Source organism: Sciurus vulgaris, assembly GCF_902686455.1.
Source record: "Sciurus vulgaris genome assembly, chromosome: 5".
Lineage (NCBI taxonomy): Eukaryota > Metazoa > Chordata > Mammalia > Rodentia > Sciuridae > Sciurus > Sciurus vulgaris.
Genome location: NC_136465.1, coordinates 76,514,143 through 76,536,317, shown reverse-complemented (window position 1 = coordinate 76,536,317; position 22,175 = coordinate 76,514,143). Strand labels below are relative to the sequence as shown.

The window sequence follows — 22,175 nt, the reverse complement described above, 5'->3', positions numbered from 1 at the left end:
TATGGTTTGCTCAATAATTGAGGCAAGGGTCTGGACTACAAATTTGTTGTAAGGAACTATGCAGAAACATTTCAAACCACTTGGAATTTTTTCAGTTGTGAGGTAATAATGTCTGACCTGACGGAAGATTTGCAGTAATACATTTTCAATTTAATTTGCTTATGTATTTCATGGGAATAAAGTTTTTTGCTCATAGTTCCTTGCAAGTGTCAGAAATTCATGGATCCTTTTAATGGATACTCAGAACATATTGTAACCTCTAAATATGCACTAAATAAATCTCATAGTAAATGACAGTAAACTTGCAATAATAGGAATTCGCCAGGCTTCCAGAAACCCCAACATATCCCATAAGACCCTAGGAGTAAGTTCCGAATTCCTGGGTTTAGTGTATAGGATATTATGGGAATGCTTTCGGTCTAGTTATGAAGACTGACTATACAATGGATAATTATAATTGTTAGACTCCTTTTGAGAGGTCCATTTACTTTAAAATTATATTCTGAAGAAATTTCTACAAGTAGAATTCTCTCATTTCAGATTTTAAAAATAAATAAATAATAAAAGGCTAATGACTACCCATAACTCTTGTCTTCTCTAGGAAGTCCTAGACAGGGACATGAATCCTGAAAGTGGAGTATTTTTTTTTTTAATATTTCTTTTAGTTGTATATGGATACAAAGCCTTTACTTATTTAGTTTTATGTGGTGCTGAGGATCAAACTCAGTGCTCACATGTGCTAGGCAAGTGCTTTACCACTGAGCCACAACTCTACCCCCAAGGTGTAGTATTTTGAATCGTAAACTATTCTAGAAGGCGAGCAAGGTGGGCCTTCTCCATCCATGAACCTGCAAGGGGTTACTGACCATCCCAACAAGATTTCACTATATTTAGTAGCATTTGAGAAAAGGACTGTTAAAGGCATACTTTTAGTTCTTTCCATCAGTATTACAAAAACAGAAAAAAAGTCCAGGGTCAACTAATTAAACCCAGAGGTGAGGTGTGGGAAAGGAACTAAAAAGAAAACTGAAACTATAAGGCCTTCACACTTCTCCAGTCCTACCTGGCAAAAAGAAATTGGAGACCAATACTAGTAAGATAAAACTGGAAACATTCTTTTTTTTTTTTTTTTTTTATTAAGAAAGCATGCAAAAAAAAAAACAAAAACAAAAACAAAAAAACAAACCCAACAACATCAACTTGTGAGACCATACACCCTTCCCAGCCTGCACCAATGCAAAGCATTATGGGTGGTATAAAGGACTCACCAGACCAGAAACATGGGGGTTGAGGAGAGGAAGCCTGGGATGGTTAGGTTGATTCCAAACTTTTGTCCCTCTCCTCTGTTTCCTCCCTTATTTCCTCACATAGGCAGTGAGCTCCCGCATTTTTCACACATCACCCAATACAACAACAACTATATTGTGCGTCCAGCAATGCTGGACCAACAAGAAAAAGTAATACTCTTTCCATTTCATGGAGGGGAAGAGAAACTGAGGCCCAAAGGGAGTCAGGTTTGTCCTGTGACATTTAGCAAGGCTGAGTTTGGTAGAGAAAAGCTGAATCTCAAGAGCCTGCTGACCAATCTCCAGTCCCAGCCCCCAAAGTTCAGTTACTCTGGCCGCTCACAGGCATTCTTAATGAGACTAGTTTTCAGAAGACACAGATGAACAAGGGGTATTTGTGTGTATGATGTAGCCTACCCTTCCTAACTCTGTATGGAACTGAGTAGAAAGGGGTTTAGAAAAGAGAAGTGTTAATCTGTTAAGAAGGAATCTTGGGGAGAACTGAAGGGAAGTTGTATGTAGGATGCACCTTGAATGGAAGGAATAAGGAAGAGATACCTAACATAGGGACACTGGGCAAAGGCATTTTGCCACCCTCTATGAGAAATGCTCTTCTCCCTAAAGAAAAATATTGTGTCATACTTCAACCCCACTAAGTACTCTCCAACACAATGAGAGATTCAATCCAATCTCACCCCCATTTCTTTCTTACAAAGGCTTCAAAGAAATAAAGTGCTCTTTAGTTAACTGCCCTATCTTGCCCCTTTACTTCAGTCTCACTGGACTTCTCCAACAAACTCTCATATATAACCCCTTTCCAAATAAAGGAAAGGGGTGAATGACAGGGAAAAGCAGGAGATCAGAAAGCCCAATATCTTGGAAAACATGGATAAATAAAAGAATATGAACAAACAGTGCAAATCACACAGAGGGCCGTGTCCATTCCATACATTCTGTCCTGCAGCTTTTAGAAAGGGAAAATTCAGTGAAATAAAAATAAAATTGTTCTTCCCTCACCTAACTCAAATGCAACAATTAACATTAAATATACACTAAGAACTTTGCAGCAATAAATCATGGCCATCTCTTGTTGAAGGAAATAAGTTATCCCTGTAATTTCTTCTGGAAGTTGCCCTTGGCCCTCACTGAACTTTCTTCTAGATTATTTGCTCCCCTCTCCTAATTTCCTCTACCTATCAGGAGCCTAATTGCAAAAACTTCAGCCCTGATGATCTAGATTTCAAGGGTAGCATCTTCCTATGTAGTTAAATACATGAAATATTCCCTATCCATATCTATGCCAGCTCTCTTTTCCTCTCCCCACCTCCACTACTAGTCCTGTAGGTGTGAGTATGCTATGATGTGGGGAAAAGATTCTCATAGTATGAATGCCTTACTTTTTCTTTCTTGAGACTTCCAGAAAATAAAGGAAGTAAACAAGATGGTTTAAAGATTAGGGCAAATAACTAGTGGGCAAAATGATATTTGTTCCATGGAAAAAGGAAATGGATGACAATCAATAATTGTAAGAGCCATCATTAATTTTAAGAGAGAATTATTTTTAAAAAGCCAAAACGGCTTAGTTGAAATCATCTCCAAGAAGAAGGGTCTATGCTGAATAGTTGTCCTCATGCCCAACCATAGAAAAAGAGTTCAAGCCAAGGTCAATCCAATTTCCTTAGAGAATGGGCTAAGAATAAGCCATCGAAAGCTTATGTGACATACCAGTATATACCCAATTGCACACTTATATTCCATCACTTCTCCACAGTGTTCTACTCAACCCAATCCAGTCTCTAATTCCACTAAGATTTTATTGTTGCCCTCCTGCACCATCATCCCTTTTATCCTTGAGGGGAATGAGGATTATCAGAAGTAAGGACTGATGGTATAAAGGGACAGGGATGAGCTCAGAGGACAGAATTAGCACCATTTAGTAAAACCTGCAAATTCATGGCTGCCAAGCAATGTTTTAGACCCCTTCTACTCGACAGTGTGAACTCTCCAGTCCTGAGCTGAAACAAACAGGAACAGTAAACAATTTAAAGCTGGGACATGGGTTCGCATTGAGAAATTGAGACCTTTCTGTACAGCTATCATGGCCTTGTCTTCCAACCTGATGATTTTAAATTAGCAAGGGGCAGACATAGTTCATGGTGTAGGAACAGGAGATTAGGGACAGTATATATAACCAACAATAATAATATTAATAATAATAATAACATAATTAGAATAATAATAAAAGAATTAGGGAAAAACAGAAAGGACAAGAGAAGAATGAGACAAGAAAAAGGAAATTATCTTCGGCAGCATCTTGTGGTGGCTTCTCTGACAGAGAAAGAACAAAAAGAAGATATATATCTATATACAGGCAGGGGAAGGGATGGGCTGGAGTTGCTCTTTCTTCATGGTCAGACTTCACCACCAGACTCTGGGCTGATGTCCACACTCTATTAAGTGATCAAGTCCCAGTCGAAGTCATCAGGGATCTCTTCACTGGCACCAGGAGGTGGGACTGGTGGCCGAGGGACCATATGGTGTGCTGTCAGGAAGAAAGAAAGAGAGTAAAAGGAGACTGGATGAGAAGCTGCTCCATCAGTTTAGATGGATAGTGTTCAGCTCCAAATAATACTATGAAGAAGGACTCGTGCAGCTATTGCTTTATCAGCCTACAGTTATTTTTGTCGCAGGTCACCACTTCAGTAAGAGCTCAGAAAATAAACTAGAGGAGGCCAGGTTATATGACAATAAAATATTGTGCCATCAGCTATTATATTATGAAGACTATTAGTTATGATAATATAACATGACAATGTAATATTACATTAAATAGCAATATATAAATTTGAATGTATAAGCTGGGCACAATGACACACCCCTGTCATCCCATCTACTTAGGAAGCTGAGTCAGGTGGATCACAAGTTCAAGGTCAGTCTGGGCAATTTAGTGAGATCCTGTCTCGGAATAAAAAATAAAAAGGGATGGGTATGTAGCTCAGAGGTAAAGCTCCCTTAGGTTCAATCCCTAGTATCACAAAAAGAAAAAAAAAAAGAAGAAGAAAGAAGAAAAGAAATTCATATTACATGGACAGAGTCAGATGTCACCACCAAAATTGAAAACATTCATGATTATACAGGATGACAAGAGTGATTTTCATAAAATGTATTTAAATGAAAAAGACCTATTCATTTTATACTATCTATTGGCAATTCAGTGTCTCCCCAACTTCCACCTCCACCATCAAAGTTCAATCCCAGGCTAGGGGTGTATCTCAGTGGTGAAGTGCTTACCTAACATGCATGAGGCCCTGGGCTCAATCCCCAGCACCGCAAAAAAAAAAAAAAAAAAAGATAGTTATAATCCAAGCCTCTGGTCAGGTGACAAGAAAGCAGCCATGTGCACAAAGCAGGCATATTTGTATAAAAAATTAATTTTATTTGCCTGAATAATATTTTCCATCTAGATTCTAAAGCTAGACACAAATGCCCCCCACATATATCTTTTGCTTATATTTGTGCTTTTATTTCCTTTCATTATTATAACAACAAGTTAGTTTTAAAGTAAATCTAGGACGGGGGGGTATAACTTAATGATAGAGTGCTTATCTAAAATACACAAGGCCCTGGGTTCAATTCCCAGCACTGCTAAATGAAAAAATAAATCAGACTTTTTAAGTCTCCTCTGATATATACCTCTTAGCAAGTAAGCAGCCCATCCCTATCCTTGGGCTTTGGGAATCACGGACAGCTCACTCCCTTCTAGCAGGTGCAGGCAAAAGGACAGAGAGCAGGCTGAGAGTCAGAAGAAAGCAAAACAACTTAACAGGGAAGAGAGTGCTCAGTTGTTTCAGTGCTCAGTCCCAATTAATACTTCAAGAGAGTGAAACACCCTTCCTGGCTCTTACCTGGGCGATTATATCCTGCTGAGTCCTGGGTGGTGATTGGGTATATTGGTGATGGACCAGGGTAGAGGTGGGGGCCTTGTGGATGTCCATAGGAGTTCACTGCCAAAATAAGACAAGAGTTAGTTGAGTGGGGAATCACTGTACTCAACAAAGTAGGGAGAAAAAACTTGCAGCTTTCTTTCCACCAATCTCTACCTCCTTTCCCTGCCATAGCTCCTGTGGGCATGAAAGTGTTCTACAAAAGTTACCAGTTCTCAATCACCTAGGGTAAAAAAGAATGGATGCTAAAAGTGTGAAATAGCCAATATAAAAATAACAATTATAGAGAGTGCTCAGTGATCATCAAATCTCTCTCCTTTCAATGGTTTGATTCACCTGATATGATCCAGGAAAGGGTTACTGAGACACAATTTTAATGGGGACTTTCTCTAATAAATTCCTTTTCACAAGTCATTTTGATCTCTCAGACCAAGGTCTGAAAAGGAATCACACAGTCTATTTCTTTTACATTTTTCAGGACTCACTGATTCAACAGATAGATGTTAAGTCAATGTGGCTAACAAACTGGTCCCACTGCTCAGCAATGGATCACTGTTATTTCTCTCATTTCTTTTTTACTTTTTGCCCACCTTCCTTTTCATCACAGTCTCTTTCTTGAAGCTTATTGTGTACATTACCTTGGTTCATGGCTGGTTCCTGTTTGCCACTGGTGAGGGCGCAAGAGTCAGTAATACGGGCAGGGGCTGGTGGCCTGTGGGAGCCCCCTTGAGGAGGCATGTGACCAGTCTGAGTTAGGAAGTGGTTGAGGGAGTCACACAGATTAGCAATGTGATGCTGGTCGAGAGTCCAGTTCTTCTGCTCTGCCTGTCGTAGACTCTCCATGAGTTCTACAAATAGGAAAGCAAGCAATGCTAATTTTGTGGAGGCATGTGAGTCCCTACCAGACCCATCTCTATTTCACTGTCCCACCCACATCGTAAGTCAACACCATTGATAATATGCATTAACAATTCAATTTAAGTGCCCTACATTTTCAAGCTCCCATTCTATTTGTTCCTTACCAAATTCTTTTTTTTTTTTTTTTTTTTGGGTGCTGGGGATCGAACCCACAAAATTCTTATTATAATTTCTATCTTACCAATGAATAAAACAAACTTTCAAAGTAACTGAATGAATTAGCTGTGGTCACACTGTCAGGAAGTGGTGACAAAACTACAAAGCAGTGGTCCAGGGTTTCTAAATTCCAAGAGCCTTCCCTCTTCTTTTTTTTTTTTTTTGTTTTTTGTTTTTTTGAGTGCTGGGGATCGAACCCAGGGCCTTGTGCTTACAAGGCAAGCACTCTACCGACTGAGCTACCTCCCCAGCCCCGAGCCTTCCCTCTTCTAAAGATAAAACTGACTAGAAGAAATCATTACCATATTTTGAGTTAGGACAAAATTAATTTGAAGACATTGTCAATATTATCCATCTGGGACTGGGATTGTAGCTCAGTGGTAGGGTACTTGCCTAGCATGTGAGACGCACTGGGTTCTACCCTCAGCACCACATAAAAACGAATAAATAAAACAAAGGTATGATGGCCATCTATGACTAAAAAAATATTTTAAAAGAATAGGATATAGAATCATATAGTCATAAAATAATATTTAAAAAATATTATCCATCTGTGTAATGCAGAGGGGAAATAATGAAATACTTCAAATTTCACTTACCCACCCTCTTCTCACTCTATTGGATTTTTCTACTTATTCTTTTCTTCCAGTCATCATCCTTTTTTTTTTTTTTAAATATTTTTTAGATGTTGATTTTATTCATTTATTCATATGTGGTGCTGAGGCTCGAACCCTGTGCCTCACTCGTGCTAGGCAAGCGCTCCACCACTGAGCCACAACCCCAGCCCCCAGTCATCATCCTTTAGGCACTAACCTGAGAACTGTGACTGCTCAATGCTGGACCAGTTAAGTCGATTCACCATCTTGAAGCTCTCCTTTAAGGAGTCAATATTGGAGCACCAATCAGGAGGAAAGGCTGTAAAGAAGAAAGTGGGTAGTAAGATAAAGTAAAGTATAAGACAGCAGTCAACTGATAACAGACTGACTACATGCAATATTCTTGCACTTACACAGTTTATCAGTTGCATTACTAAAACAGTTTTGGACTTTCCCTGCCTGGAGATCTAGGACTGCTAAAGCTATCTATGTTTTAAGTACAGCTCAGTTCGCAGGCAGAAGAACACGCAAAAAAAAAAAAAAAAAAAAAAATCCTAATTGATGCACAAATATGAAAGGGAAACAATGAAATCCTTAATCCCCAAATCCTTTATAAAATAGAGCTGTATGCAGCAACTTCCATATGCTCAGATAAGCTCTTGGAAGACTGAGGCTAAAGGACTCACTATTGACTTCCTAACCAACTGTGGCTCTATGGCAGAGTCAGAACAAGGGGCTCATTCACCCTGTCCTAAGCTTTCTCTATACCCTGTTTACTCACCAAAGCCAGTACTGTTGATGGGCGCCTGGCCTTGTGCCTGCTGCTGTGATGGTGGTGGCTGCTGGGCAGGGTGGGAGTGGGGATGGTGCTGATGAGGATGGTAGCCTCCGTGCTGCAGTGGGGGTGGATGCATGGCCATCACAGGGGGAGGCCCATAGCTGTCAGCCCCAGTTTGCTTTGCCCCTGGTGGGGTACAACCATCAGGGCTTGGAGTATGCAGTGGAGGGGCACCCCCTACAGTTGAGGGGCCCTGGGCTGGTGCCTGCTGTGGCTGTGGCTGTGATTGTTGGGGAGGTGGCTGTGGCTGCTGCTGCTGCTGCTGTTGAGGTGGTGGTGGCTGTTGCTGCTGATACATGTAGTAGTTGTTAGAGGGTGGCATGTCCCCCAGAAGAGACGAAAAGCCTGCAGAGTGAGGAAGAAGCAGGCATATGACTTAGGCAATGCATGTTTCCCTAAATGGAATTTTTTCGGGGTCAAGATGGGGGACCTCAGAGAGAAACTATAGAATTAAAAGAATAAGAGTGTTCTGGGACCCTGTGCCTATAATCCCAGCAATTTAGGATGCCAGCCTGGGCAACTTAGCATGACTGTCTCAAAACGAAAAAATAAAAAAGGGTGGGGATGTACCTCAGTAGTAGAGTACCCCTGGGTTCAATCTCCAGTACCATAAACAAAACAAAACAAAACAAACAAAACAAAACAAAAAACCAAGAAAGAAAGAAAAAAAATGTGTAGAACTCCTAGGATATCTGTGTCACTCCTGGCAGATAACAGATAGGAAAGCAGTTAGGTTAGGGCAGGGCATTGGCAGTGTGGAGATCACTGACATTTTAATTTAAAGGTCAGTGTGCACTAAATTTTTATGCTACTTTTCAGGGATTTTGGTATAGGCCAGGAATCATGGTTTCAAAAATCAGATAGCAGGTGAAATTTAAAAAGGAAATTATAAATAAAACTGAGCAATTGGGTACCTCTTTACTCCTCTACTGTTACTGCCTTCGTTTATTCACTACCAACAAACGGAGCTTGGGTGAAAAGCAGAGTGGGTAATGGATTCACTTCCCAAGAAGATTGGACAGGGAAGCAATAGAGACTGGGATAGGGGCTTTTAGTCATAGCTGAACTTGGGTGAATACTTTGTTGTCCTCACTCCATTCAATATAATGTTTTACTTCGTTTTGTTCAGACATTTTTTCCGGACTCCCTACCTCCAGTCAACCAACCACCTGAGTTAGAGTAATTTCTACTGATCCCCTGGAATATAAAAAGAAAGAATTTCATAATGATTAATATATATTTTCCAAAAAGTGACTACTAATCAGTTCTTATCATTTTGTTAAGCCCCTGCTGCCCACAACGGGCCACAGAAGGAGAAGTGAGCTACCTCACTTGAACTTGAACCCCTTACCTCTACCTCTAGTTTCTTTTTCAAAAAAGTCAAGAAATGCAGAGGGCTGAGTGAGATGATCTCTCAAGGGGACTCCCAATAACAACTCTTAAGTCATTCTCACAGGATAATTAAAGAAATGTGAAAACGGTTAAGATGTTAAATGATATTTAAAAAAAATTATAAAAAAAAAAAAGAAAAGAAAACATTATTAACTGTGTTAGGAGTGATGGTGGCAAGGTAGATAAAGGAAACATCTTCATCATTTGGCAACACACTATTGAAATTATATTTATGGGTGGAATGAAACGATGTCTGGAAATTGCATGAAATTATTCCAATTTCATAAAAAAGCTGGGTGGTAAATAAACAAGCTTAACAAAATATTGGCAACTTAAAATTTAGGTGATGGAAACATGGAGGTCTATTATACTATTCCCTCTAGCATATCTTTTAAATTTTTCATTAAAAAGGGTTATATAAATAGAACTATACAACAGAATAAAAATAAATTGTTCTTATAACAAAATACAGGGACTCTTGGGAGAGGATGCTACTGCTGTCCCCTAGTGGTCACCCTCTAAATGACTTGTTGGCAGCTATAAAATCATGGCCTGTGGGCAGGGGATGTAGCTCAGAGGTGAGTGCTTGCCTAACAAATACTGGCCCTGGGTTCCATCCCAACACCAGGAGGGGGAAGAAAAAAAAATCACTGTCCCTGGTTCTAGACAGGGCAATCCATCAACTCATTTTTTTGAGGTTTATAACCCAGGATACCCCTGAAACAGCTGTTCTATGCCAAACAGTTTTAGTTCCTGATATGTTTCCTATGAACAGTGATCAATTTCTTTGCATATAAATATAAGAAATGAGAGAGAGAGAGAGAAGAGAATGTCACCACTTATACAAAAACATAAGGGAATACAGGTACCTATCCCAACTCCTGACTCACCATGCTGCGAGGAAGAAGAGGACTTCTCTAGCATGGATTTATAGAGGTTGCGGAAGGACCAGCTTAGATCCTGAAAGTTGATCTCTGAGTAGGAGAATTTGAAGTCATGGTTGGTGTTATAGAGGGGAGGGGGACCCTCAGAGCTTTCTCGGCCTGTGGCCCCTGCTGCCACTGCTCCTCCATCCACAGACCCTGTCCCCTGCAAAAACAGGTAAAAAAAAAGTCCTGATCTGTGTTCCAGCTGAGGGATCAATACAACACTTCAATGGTCACCAGGCTCTTCTGCCTGTCCTCTTGGTCCCCTCCCAAATATTCAATGGCGCAGCATCATTTTGTCCTTTTCTCATTGGTTGTTCTCAAGTCTGGCTTCATTCTCCATTTCTTCTTTGACTGCCCTTTCCCTACATTACATGCATACTCTTCTTTCCCTTCTCATGGCTTTTTCTGACTCCCCTTCCTCCTTCTCATCTCTTTTTTCCCCTCATTTTTCTGAAAGTTCTGTTACATCTTTCTCTCCCTCTCCCTTTCCCTCTTTGGGAGTCCCTCTTTTGCTTTCCCCTTCTTTTCCAATTTTTATCATCCTAACATATCACAGATAATACATAATTTTGAACAGAAACCTATTTGAAGCCAACTACCATCCATCCAACCATCCATCCCTGTGCCTTCTACCACTTATGCTTCCTACCTGGCTATAGCTGGCCATAGATGTGGGGCTCTGAAGTGACATCTGAGGATTCCCCTCAGGAGGCAATGAGGCTTCTCCACTCCCTGGAACACCTCCCCGTGGGCTCTTGCTTGCTTCCTGTTCTGGGGAGTCTTGGGACAGCTGAGGGTTGCGACAGAAAAGAAATCTGTAAGAAAAAGTGAAATATCTTCCCAAGACCCCTCTGCTGGCATTCCACCTTAGCCTTGGAAAGGACTGAATATCCAGAAAAGGAGGTAGAAAGAACAACTGACTCAGAAATGGCTTCTTCCCAGGAAGAGGAAACTTACATCATCATCTGGAGGATGTCTTCTCTTTCGGGAAATGTCAGGGCAGGTGTCTATTGTCCAGTAAGAGCCCTAGAAGAAGAACCCATTCCCACTGAGAAAAAAACAATCACCTACAGAAGTTCCCACTTTTGGAAACACAGATATTTAGGAAGATAGTCACATAATCTAATAGCCATATTAAGAAATGGGCCTGGAGCTTGGGGTGTAACTCAGTGGAAGAGTGCTTGCCTAGCAGGTGTGACGCTCTGGATTTGATGTCCAGCACTGAGAAAGGTGCAGGGGGCTGGGCATGGAGCAGGGCTGTGCATTTACACAGATGCTTCTTTTTTTTTTTTTTTTTTTTTTTTCCCTTTTACACCAGGGCTTGAACTCACAGGCTAAGAGCTACTACTAAGAGCTACATCTTAGCTCTTTTTAATCTTTATTTTGAAATAGTCTCAGTCTCACTAAGTTACTGAGGCTGGCTTCAAATTTGTGATCCTCCTTCCTCGGCCTTCCAAATCACTGGGATTATAGGCATATACCACCATGCATACTAGACATTTACACAGAATCCTGAGGGTACTAGGTATTAATGAGAAGGAAACCTGTCCTAAAAGCTCACTGAGTGTGTCAGAGGTAGTCCTGTGGTACAAAAGTAAGTCTCAATTATTCTAAAGGGGTAGAACTACAATATTTAGTATAAAGAACTGCAAAATGTCCAGAGAAGAAACAGCTATTCCCTTTCTTTGTGACCTGAGGCAAAACTCATCTGGCCTTTAGCGTCTACTTCTGCAAATAGGGAGAATGTTTCATCCCTTCTCTTATGAAAGTAAAAACTAGAGATTTCTTTCCATAATTTTTTTGGTGTATTATAGTTGTACATAATGATGGGATTTGTTGTTATAGATTCATACAAGTATATGGTATAAGAATATAATTTAGCCAAAATCATTCCCAGTACCTCTCCTCCTTCCTCCCCCTGGTCCCTTTCTTCTCTACTGATTCCCCTTTCCTTTTTATGAGACTAACCCTGTCAACCGCCACCCAGTCTTTCTTTTGCTTTTTCTTGTCTAGCTTCCATATATGAGCGAACCAACATAAAATCCTTGACCTTCCTAGTATGGCTCATTTCACTTAACATCATGTTCTCAAATTCCATCCATTTTCCTGCAAATGACATAATTTCATTTTTCTTTATGAATAAAAAATTTGCTTTATGGCACTTTTTTTAATCCATTCATCTGTTGATGGACACCTAGGCTGGTTTCATAGTTTGGCCATTGTGAGTTGTGCTGCTAGAAACATGGGTATGCATGTTAAACTGTAGTATGATGACTTTAATTCTTCAGGAAAAATACTGAGTAGTGGTATAGCTGGGTCATATGGTGATTCCATGCCTAGTCTTTTGAGGAAACTCCATGGAGATTTCTACTGATTTATAGTCCTAGCCAAAAGGGTAAAGTGTTCCTTTTTCTCCACATCCTCTCCAGCATACAAAGGTTATTAAGTCAAAAAAAAAAAAAAAAAAAAAAAAAAAAAAGAATGCCACACAAAAGAAAGGGAGCTTCAAAATCAACTTTACACACAGTCCTATTGAAAAAAAAAAAAAGATTTCACAATCTTCCTTAGTCACCCATTCTAGTTGGGGCCCACAAGCTTGTCAACTAAGCTCTTCCTTTGAGGAAAAATAAAGATGCTTCTCTAATTAACATGATTTCCTCTTCTGGGTAATTAAAACAGTCACAGGACTCTAGACCATCAACTACTTCACTCTCCTGCTCCTCCCCTTGATTCTCCCATTGCAGTATCTCACCTTTCCAGGGTCATCCCGAGGTCTAGGCACCTTCCGGAAACACTTGTTGAGAGACAGGTTGTGCCGAATGGAATTCTGGGGAAGAAGAATATAAAATTAGATGCAAGCATGTGTGAAGCAGAAAATTTTCTGATAGGACATAAAAGAACATAATGCACAATAAAGTTCAAGGATCAGAGTAAATTTAGCAGCTATTAACTACACTGATAGAGGAAATTACATATCATAAAGCAGGAGCAAGGGGATAAGAAAATGAAGAGATTAAATTGATGAGATTAATCAGCATTATAGCCATCCTCTCATCTGAAAACCTCACTATATGGTTTTTCAACTTTTCCACTCAAACTGACAACAGGTATATAAATGTCTCAAAAATTATATCTGCCATTGGGCATGGTGGCACATGCCAGTAATTCCAGCAGCTTGGGAAGCTGAGGCAGAAGGATTGTGAGTTCAAGGTCAGCCTCAGCAACTCAGTGAGGTCCTAGGCAACTCAGTGAGACCCTGTGTCTAAACAAAATATAAAAAAGAGCTGGAGATGTGACTCAGTGGTTAAGTGCCCCTGGGTGGTTCAATCCCCAGTACTCCCCCCCCCAAAAATCATGACTGCCCAGTTCCTCAATCCCCCCAATCAATAGCAAAAAGAAAAATGTTTTAAAAACTGTTTATATAGACTACAACAAAATATAAGTCAGGGATAAAACAAAGGAACAGATCACCTTCACTCTCAATAGAATGGTCACATCTGGACAAAAGAAAAATATTGTTTATATGTGTTCAGTGGGATTTGAAGATTGTGGTCTAGTGGAGACATTTACAATAGGAAAGCAGAATGCTTTCAATAGTCTTCAGTTTACTGTCTGGTTTGTAAGTTAACTGATTTAAAGAGAGAGAAAACTACATTAAATTCCCATTCCTACAAAACAACTGGCAAATGAGCTGTTCCCCACAAAAATTATAATATCAGCCTTCCTTGTTTGCTTGGAAGAGCAACCCCTTCTTCCTTCAACTCTAGGCAAACAACTTAACTTTGTATTACTTGCTTGGTGGACCAGCTGTAGATTAAAGACCTAATTACATATATATATATATATACATTTTTTTTTTGGTATATATTTTTCAAAAGATGATGACTATGTGCAATGAAGCTATGGAAATTTGGTAGGCTTCCTACCTCTAGGTATGCCATGCCTTGCACAGTGACTTGAAAATAGCAGAATGGCAATAAATATTTGTGAAATGAATAAGTGTCCTTTTTGAGGAATCAGAAGAAAAGAGGGTATGATGAGCAACAGTATCCTGCATCCATAACTATACTTGCTGGTTTGGCATCACTGGAGTTTCCCTGATATATCTTAAGAAAATCATTCAATTCTGAAAAAGCTAAAAGATACGAGATTTTTAAATTTACATTATCTTTGAGACAAGATAGAGCGAACTGGACCAGATTGTAGAAAGGAAACAAAGGTAGAGAAAAAGGCTGTCAAAGGCTAAAAATAAGCCCAGGTTCTAGAAGCAGTCCCACCTTCCAACCAATGCCAGCATTCTTGTAATAGGGGAAGTTATCACAGATCCAACGGTAAATCTCACTAAGGGTCATCTTCTTGGCTGGAGAGGAGTTGATGGCGTAGGTGATGAGGGTGGCATAGCTGTATCGTGGTTTGCCATCCTGGTGGACTGCTGCCTCATCTTTGCTCAGGGTGGCATTAGGATCTGTGGGTGAGCCTGGGGAACACTTGCGGCTGCCCCCTGGAGTTCCAGCCTGGGAGGCACTCCCAAGCTTCTCAATGGTAGCTCGGAGGGTCAATTGTGGAAGCCAGTCTATGGAGGTGAGGCTACTTTCTAGGTCAGAAGCCATGTTACTTCTGGGCTCTGCAGAGAAGAGGAAAAAGGTAGACAGGAAAATAGATGAGGGTTACTTCCAGTTACTGCAGACAAGAAATACCAGATTCTTAATGTTTAAGGGAAGTTATTTCTTCCCACTATACTTCCCATAGGAGATTCCCCTCCCGGGATGGCCCTCAACCAGTGTCCTCAGAACTCCCAGGCAGATATATCATCAATTAAATACAGAAGACCAACTGCTACTTATCCTACATCTAACGCAGAGCATCTCCACAAGGCCTCTTTCTGCAGGCAGGACCAGATGTTAAACCTCATACCAAATTGAGATATGCCCTCAAATCTCTTTACATACAGCCCTACAACATAATATTTCAGAACTTTGCAGCAATACACGTGTTTAAAAACCCACTAAGCAGGTAAAATTAGTCCATTCTCCAATCATATGACACTTGTTATATTTGCATACAACATCCACAGGTAGATAGCACAAGCATACATGTAAAGAAAAACAGTCTGAGTAAACACAGATGTATACTAATGAAGCAAATACCAACATTTTTAAAGTTGTTTCATATAAATATATAATGAGCATTCAGCCTTTTTATCTCAGATATATGTGCTTATGAGGCATATTAAACATATCCCAGGTATAAATTATATATGACAACCAGCAAAGACCAGATACAAAACTAAGAGATAAACAGTGGGACACATACATGGAGGTCACAATTAGAGATATAGCATACATTACCAACGGAGCACAAATTCACACAGAAGAAAGAGATTCTGAGTACACTGCTACCCTCACACCTTTAAAACTATCCCTTGCTTGCTCCCACCCACAGACATAAGCACCAAGAAAAAAAACATCAGCAAGGACCTCCCACCACTCAGCCTGCAGGCTTCACTGAGCCACGGAGACACCCAGCTGTGTGTGTATGGGTAACAATCAGATAGCCTGACTAAAAATAGCCACTCTGGGGCTAAGAGCTGGCTCCCCTTCCCCACCCTCCTCCTCCCTCCTTCCTTCCCAGCCAGCCACGCAGGCTCGTTACACCTCCATGCAAACTCCCAAGGCTGCCAGACCGCCCACACTTGATGTTTGCACGACCAGCTGCCAACCACACTGCCAGGGTGCTCTTGCTGCCAGAGAGGTGTTGTTACAGTGACATCTTGGTGGGGGAAGGTGAAGAGTTGGGGTGATATCTATACTATAGGGTCTAGAAAGGCTGGCAAGAATCACTAGGTAGCCATTTGCCACTCCCTTAGAGATGATGCCAGCAACCCCCTAAGCACTTGCTGCCTAACAGGTTTGTGCCTGCACAGCTGCCAGATTCCAGCTAGCATTTCTTCCTCAGTCCCACCAGGGCACTGCTCTAGAGGAGTCAGGCCTAGAATGCCTGAGTTCAGATCCTGAACAGAAACATATTAGGTAGGTGATGTCTAAACCCACAGCCAGATATATGCACGAGCATATACATACAAGTATACACAATTCTACACATTTTGCAGGTCAAACCTCGATTTCAGACAAGATCCTCACCAACCCAATTCCTGACCCCAATACATCTTTCAGGCTCTCTTTTAAGTAGTAATTCTTCTGTTCTTGACACCTACCCTTTCTGCAAAGGTCAGCATTCTCACTCCCCTCTTCTCCAAGGTCCCAACCAATACAATCTGCGTGTACACAAGTACACAGTCCTGTGCCTGCCCAGAAACACATGCAGTCCACAAGGCTGAAGAAAACACCTTAGTGCCTCAGGGGCCTGGGCAGTCAGAGACCCAATTGCAACACAAGAATTATTTGACAGGAGGAAAAAAAAAAAAAAATGGGGGGGTGTCTATAAATAACATCATAAAAGGTTTACCTTTTATCCTTAGCTCCTCTCCCCATCATCCTCCTTTCATCCTACTATCACCACCTTGCCCAAAATCATGGCTAGTTGGAAAATAGGGATACTTAATCATTCCAGGAAACCACACACCTTCTCCCAGCTTCTGGGCTATAGCAGGGAGTTTAGGCAATATCTCAGTCCTGTAGCTGTGTTCCCCCAGCTGAACAGCAACATACCAATTAGCAGGTTCTCAATGACCTGGGATCTCCTGGGTCCTGCCCAGGAGAGATCCTTAAAGAGGTTTTACCCTATTTTCTTTCCTTGAGACAGGGTCTATATTGCCCAGGGTGGCCTCAAACTCCTGCACTCAAGGACTACAGGTATCATGCTCAGCTCTCTATTCCCTATTATTTCCTGTGGAAGATCCCTAGGAAATCTATCTTTCATTCTTCCTTCCTTCCTTCCTTCCTTTCTTCCAGGGATTGAACCCATGGGCACTTAACCAGTCCTTATTTTAGATTTTATTTAGAGACACAGTCTAGCTAAGTTGCTTAAGGCCTTGCTAAGTCGCAGTGGCTGGCTTTGAACTTGTGACACTCCTGCCTCAGTCTCCTGAACCACTGGGATTACAGGTATGTGCCACCACACCTAGAAGGAAATCTCATCTTAAGAGCACAGACCTTCAGTTTATATCTCATCTGAAACTCTCTCAACACTGAACAAGAGCATGAAAGTGAATTTAAAGTGTTTAGAGAGCTTACAGAATCCATTTGACACATTCCAAGCACCTGAATGGAAGCACTCAGTCTTTTACTAGTTGTTCTGTGCCCTTTTCTTCCCTTACTGGTCCCAGCACCAGATTAGGACACTGAGGTTAAATTTAACCTTTCTTCAATACCCTGCCAGTCAGTTCTCCAGATAGAAAACTCAGTAGTCAAAATATACCCAATCTTACCAGCTATAAGAAGCTTCCAGGGTCAGATACTTCTGGTCTTCCAACACCACTCTCCTAAAACTTGTCCCACTTCCTGACCCCATTCACTTCCCCATTCTTGAATTGCAGCCAGTGTGTAGAACCTCCGAGACTGAGGTTCCTCAGCTCTGTTGGCAACTCTGCTACTGACTCAGAGTGTCCCTGACCTTCCCTTGCTCCCTGATGAAGTCTTAATGCCTCAGTTTCCCCCTTCAATAAGAGATGAAGTCATCAACCCTGCCAAAGCTTTATCCCTGGAGGGAAGGGAATGAAGCTTAATGAGCTCCTGACTACCATACATTCCACGCTCCCCAAAATAATGGCACAGGCTAATGTTCAGGGTTATTATTAGAAAGGCAAACAAGAGGTAGTTCCATTTCTCAGTCCAACCAACCTAGTTACCCAGACCCCTTATTCCAGGTGGGCCTCGTGCCACTGGGCTTGGGCAGAACCTGAGTCAGGCCACATTCTTCCCCAGGTGCTGGAAGACTGAAAGGAAATACCCCCAGAAACTGGGAAAGGCAGCCAAAGGGCAGGCTCCATCACATCCACAGAACTTCTAATGAGGACTACAGTACCCGAGGAAAGGAAGAGAAAAACAGAAACACATTCTGTGATAAGTGAAAGCCCAATCCTGGATGAGATGTGTAAGATCCAAAATAACTGACACAGTTTACTTCTCATCTTATCTCAATGACTTGCAATTGTTTTCTGTATAGTGCCAAAGTCAGGTATTAAGGAGTAATAACTTTCTACGCTGTACCTAATTCCAAAACTAATAGGTCAGTGGCTAAGTGTACCTCATAATCAGTCAGGCTGCCTGTGTTTCAATCCCAGCTCTATTACCTCTGGCTGTGCCATCTCAAGCAAGTCACCTAATCTCTCTGTCTTAGTTTCACCATCTATAAAACAGAGACAATTAATGTCCCTACAAGTATTGTTATGAGAATTTAAAGTTAGTATTTTTAAAGTACTTTGTATGTGCTACCTAAGTATAGCTGTTATTTTTGAACAGGGAAATAAAAAGAATATTAGTAGGCTGGAAGTGTAGCATAGTAGTAAAGTATATGCTCAGCATGTGTGCAAAGAGAATATTAAAATTTAAAAATTAGAAAACTGACAGACCGTAAAGAGGTAAGACTGGAAGCAGCAAGCCTGCACCAAGTATACAATGTCAGAATTGAAAATTTTTCCTTTAGAGATTATATCACCAGAGTACTGAATAATGCTAAGTCTGAAAAAACCCCCAAGGATGAAGGAATAGGGAAAACACTACCTCCTATCTTTCAAGAGGAACTCCATGTAGTTGTAAGACATGGTCTGGAAAACAGCAATTTCTATCTCTTAATTAATCCAACCCAATAACCACCTGCTTCTAATTGATTCCCTGTATTCAAGGAGAGTTAGGGAAACTCAGATCTAGCAGGGCCTGTTAAACTGTACAGCAGTAGTATATCTGGAGCTCTTATGATACACTTCTTCCTAAACTATTCAGAAGTTGTACCCCAGAATCTGGTAAAGTGCTTTGCATGAAACAGACTGTTTTAAAAGTGGGGGAGGCTGTTCCAGTCTTAGAAGTCAGGGATTCTCATCCTTTGGAGACTAGAGATATGAGTGATAAAACTCCCTTACTGGTTCCTGAAGAAGTGGTTCCAACATGAGACTGGACTTCCCTGATACTTGGGATGAAGCTCCAACTTGGCCAGGGGAATGACAAGCCTTTTCTCCCAGCTGGGCATCCTTAATCACTGCCATTTCTTTGCAACAGGTCACCTGCTCCTGCAGGCCTATCAGAAACACAACTCTAGGGAATTGGAGTACATTTTGAAATGGACATGTCCCTGTCTCCAACACTTATGCAAAACACTGACAAGAGATGAAGCCACACTCCCACCTCAATGAAGAAACACATGCAACATTCTACTGCACAGTCATACAAATCTGTGGGGTATAGCCCTGTCTCATACCACCACCAACAGGTATCTTTCAGGAACAAGTAGACATACCAAGGACTTAAACGACCACTGACAACCTAGACAGAAAGGGGAGGAAATATCCCAAGGGGAGGAAGCCTTTCACATGGGCTTGCTGTGGGGTACAGTGCCCCTTACAAAAGATAAGGTATCTCCCAATGGTAAGGCAGGAAGCCTGACACCCAGTTAAGTGACCTCAGGTTGAAAAGCAGAAACCTACTAAAACACAGCCCAGGATCAGTTAGAAAAATTTCCTGGCACCTTCTTCCTGCTTTTTCTGAAGATTCTGAACTTCGATAATTTCCTTTCTTATGAAGGGAAACTTAAACACAAAGTTCGAGGAACTCAAACTGAACAAGAAACAGAGGATGAAGACTATTAGGTGCATTTCTGGAAAGAAATAATAAACCCCTCAGAGGTCAAATCTCCTAGTGGTCAACTATTCAGATGGAAGCTTGAAGGGAGGTTAGCAACAACCCTTCTCTCTTTCTATCAAGGATCTGAATTGCTGAGGAACTGTCAGTGAATGGGAAGGAGACAGGTATAGGACTGGGGTAGATCCAGGATTTGTGAAGAACTTCAACCCAGGAGTGGTCATTCCTCTGTACACTGTCTTTTCACCTCGAGACATGTGGGATTCATATTTTCCCTTTGGATTTTGTGGGGAGAGATATACATCCAGTTAGGAATGAGAATGTCAGGGGAAGAGTACTCTCAGTATCTGAAGTAGGGTTAGTGGGGACAGACCGCTTCTCTTGCTTGTAAACAGTAATCACAGGGGGTTGTAGAGGACACCTCTGGTGACACTTAGCTGACCTAGGCATGCCCTAGACCAGGCTAGTACACAAGATGCCACCATGACTTTGGTGAGGGCCCACTCTCTAGGTGAAAAGACCCAAGGAAGGAGGGTGATACAGAGTCCAGTTAGGTCACGTCCATTGTTACACAGTATACATGGAGTTCTGAAAAAGCAACTGTTGTCAGTGATCCAGTTGTCCTCACAAGAATACATCCACTTCCCTAGGGACCTCAAATGAGTCTCCTCCCTGTAGTCTCAAATACTAACAAACCCATTTCTCTGAGTCTCTGCAACAAGATGTGGGTTCCAACCCATAAGGTCCTTCAGAACACATTTTCCAGAGGATTCTGAATTATTACTCTACTTTCCCCAGTAATGAAACCTAAGATTTATCGTTTCAGTCCCCAGCGGGTACACTGGTGCCTAAAGATGACAAAGATGAAAGAAAGCACTAACCTGTCTCCACCAGTCCCCCGGCAAAGGGAGGAAACCACCTGGTACTGGAGTTTGAAGTTGGAGGGATTCCCCTCTTCAGAGGCAGTTGACAAGTCTCATCCTCAGTGGCTCTTCCTGTCCTTGGCTGATCCTCCCAAGTTTGTGAGGGGAACTGGGTCCCCTGAGGATGAGGAGCCGAGGGGGGAGTGGGTGGGGGAGGAGAAGGAGGTCCTACCTGGGGAAGGTGGCACACACCCCACACCCTGCCAGTTACCCTGGGGAGGAGGGGAGGAGCCTCTCCCAACCAGGAGTTGTCTCCTCCCCCTTGGGGGAGTCCCTCTCCCCCCCAAACTGAATCTTTCGGGGGCGAAGGGCTCTTTCTGTCTGCTGGAAATCTGAGCGGAGGGGCTCTACCCGGTTCCACTGTATAGGTACAAGGAAGTTTCCGCCTTTCTCCAGAAAGGCGGAAAGCCAATTCCTCCTCTCGCTGGAGTGTTCTTTGCTTCTGAACCTAAGAACGCCTCTCCTCCGTGAGTGCTGGGTAGGATGGAGAGTGCCTACTCCACAGGCATATTCCCCTTTCTCTTTGCCTCAAAAGTCCTGAACTGTTTAGAGTGCGTTTGGAGGGTGGAGACACGCTGGGGCGGTCTCGCTCGGGTTCCTTAAGGGAGGATTGCCTCTTTCTGCTTTTGGGGGTCTTCTCCCGAGCCACTGTGGGGGTTTCCTCGCCTCCTGGAAGGCAAGCCGCGTCTCCTACAGCGAGCTTTTCTTTCCTTCACCCAAGGGGGCTCGGGGTCTTCCCTCCAACAGGAGAGAGGGTGCTCCGGTCCCCGCTCCCACCCACGTTCCTGGGGTGTCCCAGAGGGTGGGGTTTTCGTACTCCCCGCTCTCCCCCGGCTGGCCTGGGCAGCAGGGTCCGGGAGGCCGCGGCTTCCGACTCGTCACTGGCTACTGTGGCGGCAGCGCCTCCTCCAGTCCCGTTCCGACCGGTCCGCTGCCTTCGGCTCGTGGGGCTCCCAGCGCTGCCACCTCTCGGGCTCCGGCCAGTCGGGGCTCCCGGAGAGCCAGAAGGCGGACGGACAGTGTCAGGGCTCGGCTTGGGCTCGGGCTCGGCTCGGCTCCGCTGCAGGCCCCGGCTCCTCCCCGGCCTCCGCGCCGCACTCCGCGCCCCTCCCCCTCCCCCGCCCGCCGGGCCGCCGCCTCCCCACGCGGGTTAAGGAGGAGCGGGGCGGCGCGGAGCTGCGAGCCGCCGGGGTGTGCGCTCCGCCGGGCAGCCGCGCGGCTGCTCCCCGCTGAAACGCCCAGTCGCGGCGCAGTCACCTGCAGCCGCCTCCCCTCCGCTGCGCTCCGTGCAGCTTGTGGTCTACCTAGGGTTGCATCCCACTGCTCCCTGTCTGAAGAGTCTCGTAAACACCTTGCAATGTCAATTCCAGTTTACACACTAACTCTGGTACTCTGATCTTTTTCCATTCTGCTGTATGCTTTGTACAGATGAGCAACCTCA

The 22,175-nt window shown here is 42.7% G+C and overlaps 1 protein-coding gene across 2 annotated transcripts; it reads right to left on the bottom strand.

Annotated features, from left to right (window-relative positions):
* Positions 1-1,131: 1,131 nt before the first annotated feature.
* On the bottom strand, positions 1,132-21,835 carry FOXJ2 (forkhead box J2). Of its 2 annotated transcripts, none has more exons than XR_013764308.1 (12): positions 20,693-21,835; positions 14,337-14,683; positions 12,812-12,886; positions 11,017-11,085; positions 10,709-10,849; positions 10,021-10,219; positions 7,682-8,083; positions 7,118-7,219; positions 5,869-6,078; positions 5,192-5,290; positions 4,578-5,078; positions 1,132-3,828 (listed from the first exon to the last, which is right to left on the bottom strand). XR_013764308.1 is itself a non-coding variant. In XM_079143146.1 (12 exons), the coding sequence occupies exons 3-12, from the start codon at positions 14,667-14,669 to the stop codon at positions 3,740-3,742; spliced, it is 1,719 nt and encodes a 572-aa protein (XP_078999272.1). In that variant the 5' UTR covers positions 14,670-14,683; positions 20,693-20,852; positions 21,552-21,835; the 3' UTR covers positions 1,134-3,739. The 2 variants fall into 2 exon arrangements, 1 of the variants encoding a protein (XP_078999272.1); XM_079143146.1 differs by lacking the exon at positions 4,578-5,078 and having other exon boundaries at positions 1,134-3,828; positions 20,693-20,852; positions 21,552-21,835.
* Positions 21,836-22,175: the final 340 nt, after the last annotated feature.

Bases quoted from the DNA above. Each gene is read 5' to 3' on its own strand.
- FOXJ2 (XM_079143146.1), bottom strand. From the start codon at position 14,669: ATGGCTTCTGACCTAGAAAGTAGCCTCACCTCCATAGACTGGCTTCCA. The intron at 12,887-14,336 runs GTGGGACTGCTT...CTTCTTCCCCAG, and splicing joins ATGCTGGCATTGGTTGGAAG to AATTCCATTCGGCACAACCT. The intron at 11,086-12,811 runs GTGAGATACTGC...TTCTTCTTCTAG, and splicing joins CTCGGGATGACCCTGGAAAG to GGCTCTTACTGGACAATAGA.